Source organism: Erpetoichthys calabaricus, chromosome 6, assembly GCF_900747795.2.
Source record: "Erpetoichthys calabaricus chromosome 6, fErpCal1.3, whole genome shotgun sequence".
In the NCBI taxonomy this organism is placed as follows: Eukaryota; Metazoa; Chordata; class Cladistia; order Polypteriformes; family Polypteridae; genus Erpetoichthys; species Erpetoichthys calabaricus.
Window position 1 is genome coordinate 2497555 of NC_041399.2, and position 13668 is coordinate 2511222.

Here is a 13668-nt window from a genome sequence, read left to right on the forward strand (position 1 = left end):
CCATTTCTTGATGAGGGCTTTGATTTTCTTTCAATGAACTTGTTTCAGTTCCAAGTCAGACGTTTCCCATTCTGTCAGTGCAAGACGACAGTTTTTCAGCAAACAGCGATTTGTTTTTAACCCTCCTTAATTAATAATGGAGTCAGTGCCACACCTGCCATGAACCTCACCTCACGTCACTGGCGCGTGGGCACCATCCGATTGGACAAAATTTGTAGTACAAGAGTCAAGAGCCATTATAGCCAAATATCAGATATGAAGAAGGAGCGTATCCTCAGACCAAGAGAACACATCAGCCTGAGCCGCGCTCAGAATCGGACACGGCGGCCATCTTACCTGTCAGGTACGTCTGCTCGTGCAGCTCCACGATGCTCAGTAAGTCCGAATCTTGTTGCTGACAGCTTTTCCTCGCCTGATGCCAAGTTAAGGCAGCCATCGGATTCCTCTGGTAGAAGACACCGGTGACAGGGTCCACATCCCATCCAACGGCACCTGAGTCAGGGAACAGATTGACATGGAAGTTTAGACGACATCACATATGGGAGTTAATGGAGCTAAAATGGAGGACGTATTTGAGTGAGGTGCAGTCACGGACCTCTGTACCTGTGAAGGAAGAACCCACAGATGACCAGTGGCCCGACGTCTGGATTGCCATGGTGGTCCTGCCTCTTCCAGTCTCAAGGCATTTTAAAGTATGGAGTCTGGACGAGAGCTGGCATTCATTTTGGGACCCACAAGTGCTGGAGCCATGTAAGCTCACAGGTTCATAAAGTTGGAGACGACTCCTGAACTGACTTCTTAAAAAGTCTTCTTGGTTAGCATTGACTTTCTTTAGCATTACTATTGCTATTAAATAGGGGGTTCTCTGGGAGACCCCAAGCTTTTCTATTACATCCCACAGATTGATGAAATGTCGCCATCCGATAAACCCACTAAAGCCCTCGTGCATCTGACCCTTTATTAGTTCTCCGTCCAGAAGTCTGTTCAGTCCCCTGCAATGCCCCTTAACACAGTGGTCTTCAAGTGGGATGACTTTAGGGGGTCCTGTTTCTGGTGCAGTCTGCTCTGATAGCACCATCTTTACTGGCCAGGCCTGTGCCAGCTTTCTGCAAATTCACGTTAGCTCAACTGGCCTGGTGTGGAGGTGACTGTGCTCTGTGGTGGCCTGGTGGCTTATTGAATATTAGGTGTCCTCTCCTAGCTGGATTGGGATCTAAAAACAAAAATCTGGGGGGTGGGCTGGGCATTTTTTTCATACAGTGTGCCCCTGGGTAAGTAAAATGGATGGTGTGTTAAGTGAAGGTCAGGACTGGAGTTGCAGCTTGCTGTGTACCATGCTGTGCAGAAGGGCACCTCAATATCACAGAAGTGCTAGTTTGGAGAGACAACCAGGCTCTCAATAATGGAACGACCCATAGACTTAACTGCTTGTGACTCCATCTAATAATAAAAAGACAGTGGAGCCTTAAGTGATAGTTGGCATCAGGGAAGGCGTATCACCTCCAGCATGGCCTCCAGCTTCATCCAGTGCTAATCGGACCCTTGTAAGGTTGCCTAGCACTTTTACTTGACTTAGGACTGTGGGCACATGTGGAGCCACCAGAAGAAGGTCCAGGAGGACAAGTTTGACCCTGCAAGTGGCTCCCAGAGTGGGACTCAATAGCTCACAGGGTGAATGAGCTGGCAGTCAGGAGTTGAGTGATGGGCAAGGGCGCTCAGCTGGCAGGAAGCAGAGGGGGATATCAAGGAGAGTCTGACTGTGGGTCAGCCATGCCAAGCGATAATCAAGGACCCATTGTTGTTTTTCATCAGGCCCAAGAGGCTTTATGACTTATTTTTTAGTGCTGTTGGGTATTGTTTGGAGTCTTTCTCTGCTGTTTTCATTCACCAGGGTTTGCTTGGTCTTTGGAGATGCGTCTTGAGTGTCCCCTACACACCAAGATGTTCTGCTTATAAGAGCTCACAGCATTTCATATAGCGGGTGAAGAGCACAGATTTAGGAGTCACCACCCCGGTACGGCTCGGTTTCCAATTCACAAGATGGGAGCAGCCCTGACTAACTGCTGACTCGTAATGGGAGCCCATTCAAGAGATGGCAGCCATTCAACCACTTTTGTAATGCGGGGCTTTTGGGGAGATGGCATCAATAAGTGCAGGTTGGCACCAGTCCTTATTTCACAGCACACTTGTGCCCACTGTGACACACACACATGGGTTCACTTTGGTGGGACTGATTACCTGTAAATAGGAGGAAAACTGAGTGCCTCGAGGGAGCGTGCACAGTGTGTGTGAGCGCAATACAGACAATGGCCGAGCTTCAGGACCTGCGGGCACAGCGGCACGAATCACTGTGCCACCATCTCACAATCCTGCACATCTGCTGCTTTGGCTTGAGAAGTGAAGTAAAGCATAGAGAAATAACTTATCCTTAAGTATAGAAAACGACAAAGAGCACCACAGATGAGATGTTTGCTCTGAGGATGTTGATGGAGAAGTTTAGAGAAGGCCACAAGGAGTTCCATTGCATCTTTGTGGACCTGGAGAAAGCAAATGACAGGGTGACTAGAGAGGAGCTGTGGTATTGTATGAGGAAGTCGGGAGTGGCAGAGAAGTACATAAGAGTTGTAAAGGATATGAACGAGGGAAGTGTGACCGTGGTGAGGTCTGCGGTGGGAGTGACGGAGGTGGGATAACATCAGGGATCGGCTCTGAGCTCTTTGTTATTGGCAATGGTGTTGGACAGGTTGACAGACGAGATTAGACAGGAGTCCCCATGGACTGTGATGTTTGCTGATGACATTGTGATCTACAGGATGAGGAGACCCTGGAGAGGTGGAGATATGAGAGGCATGAAGACCGGTAGGACCACCAAGGCAGAATACATTTGTGTGAATGAGAGGGAGGTCAGTGGAATGGTGAGGATGAGGGGAGTAGAGTTGGCGAAGGTGGATGAGTTTAAATACTTGGGATCAACAGTACAGAGTAACGGGAATTGTGGAAGAGAAATGAAGAAGAGGGTGCAGGTAGGGTGGAATGGGTGGAGAAGAGTGTCAGGAGTGATTTGTGACAGACGGATATCAGCAAGAGTGAAAGGGAAGGTCTACAGGGCGGTAGTGAGACCAGCTGTGTCATATGGGCTGGAGACGGTGGCACAGGGGACAGAGCTGGAGGTGGCAGAGTTAAAGATACTAAGACTTGCATTGAGTGTGACGAGGATGGACAGGATTAGAAATGAGGACATTACAGGGTCAACTCAGGTGGGACGGTTGGGAGACAAAGTCAGAGAGGCGAGATTGTGTTGGTTTGGGGAGACGCTGAGTATATTGGGAGAAGGGTACTAAGGATAGAGCTGCCAGGTAAGAGGAGAAGAGGAAGGCCTCAGAAGGTTTATGGATGTGGTGAGAGAGGACATGCAGGTGACGGATGTGACAGAGCAAGATGACGAGGACAAAAAGAGATGGAAAAAGATGATCTGCTGTGGCGACCCCTAACAGGAACAGCCAAAAGAAGAAGAAGTAGTATAGAAAACGGCTGAAGTTTAACAAGTTTTCCTTTTTTTTGCCTTTTATTCTACGTGTGTAACAACTTCTCTCTATTCTTGTGTGGACCATTTGCGTTGAAATCTCACTAAACCGTTTTAAAACTTTTCTGGACTGAGAGGTTTCTTTTGGCACGTGTTTGACCCGTGCTTTATCCTACCTTACCTACCAGCAGCTACAGGAGGTTTTAAAATTCCACAAACGTGCGCAGCCCACTCCATCTGAGATATCTCATTGAAAACTGAACTTTCCCAACAAATTCCCTTCCAGAACTCCACCCTCGATCATCACCTGGGCCCGGTGGTGGGGTTTACACACCTTAGGGATGCTCAGAGCTCGGCCCTCTGGGGCTTTGTGCTCCTGGGAGGGTCTAACTTGGGTAAGTGGGCTTGGGTTGAAAGCTCAGACAAACGGTGGTTCACCACAGCCCTGACGAGACTATAAATTAGGAAACAGCGTATCCTGGGATACCACTCTGGAGTCAGGTCTAGAGGGTGGTGCTCACCAGCGAGCAACCTACATAACCCAGCCAGGCTCAGCTGAAATGATGGGCGTTTTGTGGGCCCATCACCAGCAATATGAAGGGTGTGGAGGAGTCTTTTGGCTGCTTTGGGAACACCTAGGAATTCTATAGCTAGAGACAGGGAAGGGTGGGCTAAGGAAAAGCGGTTTGGGGAGACAAGATGATTAGAGATGATTCATCTTACAAGATCTAATTGTGGAATTGCAACAGAATCAGTCCAGAGGAATCTGAGTCGCTACATGAAGATGGACAGACATGACAATGACAGTAGGTGCCCATTGGCTTACATGCACACACAGCGAAGACAAAGGTATGACAAAGCATGCAGACCCTTTCCTTACCTTTTACTGGGCACAGACCCCATTTGCCGTCTTCATCATAGTTTTGTGTGGTTGCACACCAAGGCCGCCCGTCAGCCCTGCCCTCAATTGTGCACTCGAGAAACCAGTGAGTCTGAAATTTGAATGGGAATTGACAAGGCAGGCCATTTGAGTTCCCAATGATTGTAAAGATATCTGAAAGAAAGAAACAGACGGGTGGTGAATCACAGCTGCAGTTCTATACATGAAAATACATTTAAGAAATCTGACTTGAATGAAATATAAGAGGCATAGCCATTAATGTCACACAGGACCCCCCAAGGTACCCACAGACCCCCTCACCATTCCCTCCACTTTAACAAAGTGGCGCTGAGTGGTGTGGCAGACGGCTTATGCCCTTGCCCGGCCAGGACGCCTATATAGTGGAAGGATCAGGAGACAGAACATATTCAGGACATTACCTCCCCCTGGGTTGGAGCAGTGCCATGGGTTTGGATCATGGGAGTTCAACCCGGCCGGAGCAACTGTGGCCTCCACCAGGGGGCGCATGGAGAACGTTGATGAAGTGCTGCCGGAAGATGATTATGGGACCCCTGGAGCACTTCTGGGCGCTCTATAAAAGGAGCCAGCTATCACTACTCTACACTACTGCCAGAGTCGGGAGGGTGGGAGAAGAAGCTTGCCAAGAGGAGTGCAGGTGGATTGAGAGGAAGAGAACAAGAGAAAGAAGAAAGGAAAGAGATGTGTTTTTGTGCTTCAGAACTGTGCAGTGTAGGGGGGATACGGGGGACGGCGTTTCCCTGCGTCTGTCTGTGTCGGGTTTGGGTGGCAGGAGCGCCCTCTGTAGGCCACAGTGGTCATTTTATTCTCTTTATGGTAAAGGCCACTGAGAGGCTGGCCCTTCACTATTTGAGACCTCTTGTGAGAGACCACTTGGACACACTGCCCACCGGACAGATATTGGAATGGGTGATACAATTATCTACCTGCTCCATGAGACTGGACAAAGCTGGCAGCCCCCTGAGGAGGAGGTTTTTTGGTTTCTCCAATGCCTTCAATACCATCCAGCCATCCCTATTAAGGGGTAAACTCAGAAATATGCAGGTGGATGAGCTGGTGGGGTCCTCTCCGTCTGTCAGACCACCATTTGTGAGGTTCAAGGGCTGGAGCATCACAAGGAGCAGGCCTGTCAACTCAATTCTTGGATGATTCTGCGTGTTTTGAAAGGGGGGTGAGACCAGAGGACAGGGGACAGAGGGATAGGGGACAGGGCGAGAACGTTGAGAACTGTCTGCATACCAACATCAGCACCACTAATGGCTTATTGACTTTCCCTACCCAAAGAAGCCCCCATGGCTGGTCACTATTTAAGGAGTTGATGTTGAGGAGGTGCACTGCTACAACGACTAGGAGGTCCACATCAATGACAAACTAGACAGAAGGAACTCTAAAAACAAGCAGAGCAGGCTCTTCTTTGCTTGGGTGACTGCACCCCTTTCATGTGGACAGTGAAGTTCTCTTCATGTTCTACAGCTCTGTGATGGTCAGTGTGGTTTGCTCAGCTGGTAACATCACCTCAAGCTGGTTGAAAAGGCAGCCTTAGGTATGGGAAGCCCCCTGGACCCGCTGGAGGTAGTTGTGGAGTTAGGAAAGAAGAAAACACTGAAGCCCATTATCACATTGTACAGTAGATAGGATAGATAGATAGACAAAGAGTACAAGGAAACGAAACGTAGTCGGAGGACAGAAATGAGTCAAAAACCGAAAGTCAACCCTAAATCGAAATAGCAGAGTGGACACCAAGAATCGCAGTCTTAAGGAGAAGTGAGATTTCAAGATCAAAGATATAAGAGAGACAAAGAGACTTTATCAGTCATTACAACAGACATAACCATGTAGCCTGGCCACCTGAAACGGCATCTACACAGAAGAGCCCATGAAATGGCGATGCCCAGAGGAAAACAAGATGGCGCTGCAGAACGGCGCTCGGTCGGTAAACATGACTCGGGCTGTGATTTTCATTCAGTGCAGCAATGAGATCAGCGACTGTGAGCGGCAAATCTGACAAAACCTCATGACAGAAAGTCGTGTAATGTGACACGTGGCTTACAGCGATTTTTCGTCATGTAATTTGACATGAGATCAGCGACTGTCATCGGAAAATGTGACATCTGCCACGACAAAAAGACACGTAATGTAACATCTGCTTTACAGTTACGATGGTGAAGCTTAATTAAGACCTCCCTCGACCAATCACTGACCACACTTAATCTCCGTCACTCTTCTGCCAGTTTAGCTCCTCGGCTTTGTTTCTTCTTCTCTTTTGCACCAACAGCAATGCACCGTTCCTATCGGTAGCACATTTTCACAAGTGAAGGCACAGCAGATCAACGAGCCTCACAATAATAATCAGCTAAACAGAGATGGAAACTGAAAGGTAAAGCCTGAAGAAACAGCAGAAAACCCAAATGGGCAGCTTCATAACAAAACTCACAGTCAGATGGCCAGGAAGGAGAGGAAAATCAAAACTTCAATTGGCGGAAACTAAACCTGTGAAGGCTCAAGGCCAGGTGACCTGTGTGTCCCCTGTTTTGTTTTGTTCTCTTCTGGTGAGGAAGTTGCATTTTTAAGTTGAGTGCTAGGCCATAAATTCAACATTTAAGTGGGTCTCGCTTCTTGACGTGTTAAATGTGGAATTCACTGCCATCTGGACCTCATTAACATAACAAACAACGGTAAGGACGGTGAGGCGTGAGCAGCATTGGGAATCGGAGTAACATTACATCACTCGGCCGGGATCTTTGAGACGCGCTTGGATGGAGAAGTCACGTTTGATTACGACTGTGGAATTTTACGAGGAAGCAAACTACAGCAGACAACCAGAGAGGTGCTGGTGAGATGAATGGTCTGGATATTCAGAAGGTGTTTAATAAAAGAGACTGGCAATCCAACTTTAAATAAAAAAAACAAAAAACGGGAACTTGGGGCACAGTGTGGCTTAAACACAGGAACAAAGGATTATGGGAGAGAAGTGTTATCAGAATTAGGACATGTTAGAACTTGTGTCCAGCAGAGGGCAGTGCTGGGGCCACTGCTAGTTTATAAACACGTAGCTGATTCTTATGAGTTGGTCCAGTGGACCACTGAGGTCATGTCTGATACCAGTGAAACCCCGCCCTTCCCAGTATTTAAACCAGAAGTCGGCTTTCAGACTCTGACTGTCTACTGAACAGATCACGAGCTCCAGCCCTCTGAGGAACTTCGTGTTTCTACAACTGCTGATTGTCCTCTTTTGGTCCCATCTTAGTCCTTTGGACATTCCAATTAAAAGGGGCATCAGATGGGACAACAACCCTCTTTTCTTTTGTGTACTACCTTAATTTACAATTTAAAGACTACATTCTATCTATCTATCTATCTATCTATCTATCTATCTATCTATCTATCTATCTATCTATCTATCTATCTATCTATCTATCTATCTATAGTGCATTTCATCTATCTATCTATCTATCTATCTTATATAGTGCCTTTCACTATCTATCTATCTATCTATCTATCTATCTATCTATCTATCTATCTATCTATCTATCTATCTATCTATCTATCTATCTATCTATTATATAGTGTCTTTCATCTATCTATCTATCTATCTATCTATCTATCTATCTATCTATCTATCTATCTATCTATAGTGCATTTCATCTATCTATCTATCTATCTATCTTATATAGTGCCTTTCACTATCTATCTATCTATCTATCTATCTATCTATCTATATATCTATCTATCTATCTATCTATCTATCTATCTATCTATCTATCTATCTATCTATCTATCTTATATAGTGCCTTTCATATCTTTCATATTTGTGAATTTCCCATTGGGATTAATAAAGTATCTATCTATCTATCTATCTATCTATCTATCTATCTATCTATCTATCTATCTATCTATCTATCTATCTATCTATCTTATATAGTGCCTTTCACTATCTATCTATCTATCTATCTATCTATCTATCTATCTATCTATCTATCTATCTATCTATCTATCTATCTATCTATCTATCTTATATAGTGCCTTTCATATCTTTCATATTTGTGAATTTCCCATTGGGATTAATAAAGTATCTATCTATCTATCTATCTATTATATAGTGCCTTTCATCTATCTATCTATCTATCTATCTATCTATCTATCTATCTATCTATCTATCTATCTATCTATCTATCTTATATAGTGCATTTCATCTATCTATCTATCTATCTATCTATCTATCTATCTATCTATCTATCTATCTATCTATCTATCTATCTATCTTATATAGTGCCTTTCACTATCTATCTATCTATCTATCGTGCCTTTCACTATCTATCTATCTATCTATCTATCTATCTATCTATCTATCTATCTATCTATCTATCTATCTATCTATCTATCTATCTTATATAGTGCCTTTCATATCTTTCATATTTGTGAATTTCCCATTGGGATTAATAAAGTATCTATCTATCTATCTATCTATCTATCTATCTATCTATCTATCTATCTATCTATCTATCTATCTATCTTATATAGTGCCTTTCATATCTTTCATATTTGTGAATTTCCCATTGGGATTAATAAAGTATCTATCTATCTATCTATCTATTATATAGTGCCTTTCATCTATCTATCTATCTATCTATCTATCTATCTATCTATCTATCTATCTATCTATCTATCTATCTTATATAGTGCATTTCATCTATCTATCTATCTATCTATCTATCTTATATAGTGCCTTTCACTATCTATCTATCTATCTATCTATCTATCTATCTATCTATCTATCTATCTATCTATCTATCTATCTATCGTGCCTTTCACTATCTATCTATCTATCTATCTATCTATCTATCTATCTATCTATCTATCTATCTATCTATCTATCTTATATAGTGCCTTTCATATCTTTCATATTTGTGAATTTCCCATTGGGATTAATAAAGTATCTATCTATCTATCTATCTATTATATAGTGCCTTTCATCTATCTATCTATCTATCTATCTATCTATCTATCTATCTATCTATCTATCTATCTATCTATCTATCTTATATAGTGCCTTTCACTATCTATCTATCTATCTATCTATCTATCTATCTATCTATCTATCTATCTATCTATCTATCTATCTATCTATCTATCTATCTTATATAGTGCCTTTCATATCTTTCATATTTGTGAATTTCCCATTGGGATTAATAAAGTATCTATCTATCTATCTATCTATCTATCTATCTATCTATCTATCTATCTATCTATCTATCTATCTATTATATAGTGCCTTTCATCTATCTATCTATCTATCTATCTATCTATCTATCTATCTATCTATCTATCTATCTATCTATCTATCTTATATAGTGCATTTCATCTATCTATCTATCTATCTATCTTATATAGTGCCTTTCACTATCTATCTATCTATCTATCTATCTATCTATCTATCTATCTATCTATCTATCTATCTATCTATCTATCTATCGTGCCTTTCACTATCTATCTATCTATCTATCTATCTATCTATCTATCTATCTATCTATCTATCTTATATAGTGCCTTTCATATCTTTCATATTTGTGAATTTCCCATTGGGATTAATAAAGTATCTATCTATCTATCTATCTATCTATTATATAGTGCCTTTCATCTATCTATCTATCTATCTATCTATCTATCTATCTTATATAGTGCCTTTCACTATCTATCTATCTATCTATCTATCTATCTATCTATCTATCTATCTATCTATCTATCTATCTATCTATCTCTCTCTCTCTCTATCTCTCTGTCCGTTTGGCTCTCGATTGGTGTGGTCTGGGGTGGGCGTGTCTGTGGTTTCGGCCGTCGACGGCTGCTGCGTGTTGTGAGTATCTCTCTTTTTCTTTTCTTATTTTTGTTTGTTTGTTTTAGTTTTACGAATTATTTTTCTGTTTTTAAAGAGGACGCGATAGCGGCTTTGCGGCTATGGCGGCGTCTAAAGCTATACGAGATGGCTTATCTCCACACAGTTTTTCTAACCTTTCCAGAAGGCACGCTGTAAGGTTGCTTGTTGATCCGGCGGTCTCGGCGGAGGCCTGCGTTATGGAGGTCGGTATCGGTAGGGTGGTGGGGTGTAAGAATGTCCGGTCGGCCTCACGTATGAATAAAGCGGTGGTGATTTTCCTGGATGATGAAGCGCTGGTGCCCCGACTGGTCGAGCAGGGTGTTGTACTTAATGGCGCGCTGATCTTGGTGTTGCCGCTGTTGACTCCTGCCCGTAAGGTTATTATTTCTAATGTGCCTCCATTCTTGAGTAATGAAATCTTGCAGCGTGATCTGCGCAGGTATGGTGAAGTGATGTCTCCAATTAGTATGATTCCACTGGGCTGCAGATCCCCTGATTTAAAGCATGTCGTGTCTTTTCGGCGACAGCTTTATATGATTTTAAATAACGCGACTGATGAAGTTAACGTGGCCTTAAAGTTCCGAGTGGAGGGTGTGGATTACGTGGTGTTTGTGAGTTCTGAATCAATGAAATGTTTCAATTGTGGTAGAGCAGGCCATAAAGCGATTGATTGTAAAAGAGAGAATGTTTATTTAAGTGATGAAGAAAGTAGAGAGAGTGAGTCAGAGACTGAAGAGGAGGAGGAGGAGCTTGAAGAAGATGAGCTGACTGATAGTGAGAATGAATTAGATGAAAAGGAAACTGAAGAGCAAATGGAGCCTGCTGACAAAGATAATGCTGCACTAGACTCTAAACAAGAGCATGACAATAATAACGATGGTGTGCTGGCCGAGGCTGGTGATACACCTGTTGATGAGCCCAGTGTCCCAGGTGAAGGAGCCTCCGTCCTTAAAGAAGGGCGCACAGCTGAGACTGAGGAGGCCTCCACTGGTCAGGCTGCAGAGGTCTGCGGTGATAAGAATGTCCCCCTGTTCCAAAATGAAGGCAGCTGTAATGATGTAACAGGAGATGATCCATCTCCAAGTGGTGCAGCTCTGCCCACCAATAATGAGACAAACTCAGACATGGCCATTGTTGATATTAATGGGGAAAATCTTGAGTTGGGCCTGGACACCAAACAAATAGCAAGCAGCAGCAGCAAGGAAATAAAAGTTACAAAGAGTGAGTGAGGCAGCCATGATGGATGTGAGTGTGGAGTTGAGTGGGTGTAAGGAGACATCACAAATAACCACTAGAAAAAGAAAAGAAGCAGTGGAGTCCACCACGGGTGCAAAGAAGATTTCAATGTCTGAAAATCTGTCCAAAAAACAAATTGTGTCAGTTAACAAGAAGGATATTGCAGATAGTGGCGATGGTGTGGAAGGTGAAAGAGAGACTGATTCTGACATTTCTGGTAACACCTTCTCAGTGTTTGGTATGGAGCCTAAAGGGGGTTACAGTACGAAGAGCATCAGGAAGTTCTTGATATATTTAGAAAGAAAGAGGGGTGTTCAAGTACAAGACTATTTTCCGGACCTCGATCTCTTTTTGAGCTCAGCAAAAAACATAAAGCACAATGCAGCTAACTTAGGGCTGGACCAAAAAGAGACCATAAGGTTAAAAAACGTAATGAGCAGAGTGCGCAAGATTCTTCAGAATAAGTCCTGATGGATGGTCAAGTCAAGAAAGGGCATCTCTTGGTTTTCGGGTGTGTTGTTTGTTTCTTTTGTGGTATAAATATGGCTGAGTTACATGTGGGGACCCTAAATGTGAACGGCTGTCGAGGCGATTTGAAGAGGAACTTGGTCTGTGATTTTATACGACAAAAGCACTTAGATGTGGGGTTCCTACAAGAGACCCACTCAGATCCGGAGAGTCAGGCCGCCTGGGTGCAGGACTGGGGAGGGACGGGTTTTTTCAGTCATGGCACCAGTGTGAGTGCGGGGGTGGCAGTGCTGATTAGTTAAAAATCACAAAGGTGACTGAGGTTATGGCTGGCAGACTGTTAGTTGTGCAGGCAGAGGATGGCCCCCACTCGTTGGTTTTTATTAATGTCTATGCCCCAAATAACGGCACTGCCAGGGTGGATTTTTTTGAATTATTACGGGGGATTTTGGATGAATTTACTAATAATGAGATCGTCATGCTGGGGGGGGATTTTAATTGTACAGAGGACTGGTTTATGGATAGAAATGGGGCCGAGCCGCACTTGGGGTCAGTCCGTATACTTAAGGAAATCGTCGAGGCCTACGACTTGGTGGATGTGTGGCGCTCTCACTTTCCAGCTGACAAACAGTTCACGTGGCTCAAAGGGAGCAGAGGGCTCCTCTCGATGGCCCGCTTAGATCGCTTTTACAGTCCTAAACGGCACCTCAATTTATTAACTAACACTCATATCACTCCTGTCGCTTTTTCCGATCACTCTCTGGTTTCTGTTACTTTTCTCCTCCCATCTCCACAAAAATATAAACCATACTGGCACTTCAACACGACTCTACTTCAGGACAGTTATTTTGTGAAATGTTTTAATTTTTTTTGGGAGCAGTGGAGATCCACAAAGCTGCGTTTTGGATCCCTGAGACAGTGGTGGGACATGTCCAAGGTGCAGATTCGACAATTTTGTCAGCAATACACTGAACACGTCACCAAGGCCTGCATTTTAAAAATGAAGACACTGGAGGAGGAGATCACTGAGATCCATCAGACTCTGTTAAATGGCTACTCTGAGGATCTGCTGCACACCCTGACCACGAAGAAAACAACACTACGGGATTTACTGGAGCTTCGAGCTCACGGCGCTTTAATACGTTCTCGTTTTCAACAACTTAATCATCTCGATGCACCTACAAAATTTTTCTTTGCTTTGGAAAAAAAGGAGGCCCAAGGTAAAGTTATCCATGTTCTCCAAACAGATACTGGAGAAGAGCTGAGAGAGCCGGAGGACATCCGGGACTTTGCTGTGTCTTTTTACGAGACTTTGTTTTCAGAGGAGCCGCTCAGTCTCTCTTCTTCAGCCACTCTGTTCAAAGGACTGCCTCACATTTCTGACGATTCTGCCGAATTTCTGGACAGCGACCTCACTTTTCAAGAACTCACAGTTGCACTCAATGGTCTCAATACTGGAAAGACGCTGGGAATTGACGGATTACCGGCTGAATTTTATACACAGTTCTGGCCGTTATTGGGCATGGATTTTTTTGAGGTTGTACAGGACAGTTTACAAGCAGGGGAGTTCCGGTCAGTTGTCGGAGAGCTGTCGTCACGTTGCTCCCTAAGAAAGGCAACCTCTGCCTTCTGAAGAACTGGCGGCCC

The 13668-nt window shown here is 43.7% G+C and overlaps 1 protein-coding gene across 1 annotated transcript in view; it reads right to left on the reverse strand.

Annotated features, from left to right (window-relative positions):
• Nucleotides 1-13668, reverse strand: part of mrc1a (mannose receptor, C type 1a) — a 158169-nt gene that overhangs the window by 125241 nt on the left and 19260 nt on the right. The window contains 2 exon segments of the mRNA XM_051929229.1: nt 337-492; nt 4404-4577. Coding sequence (XP_051785189.1) covers nt 337-492; nt 4404-4577 — 330 coding nt within the window.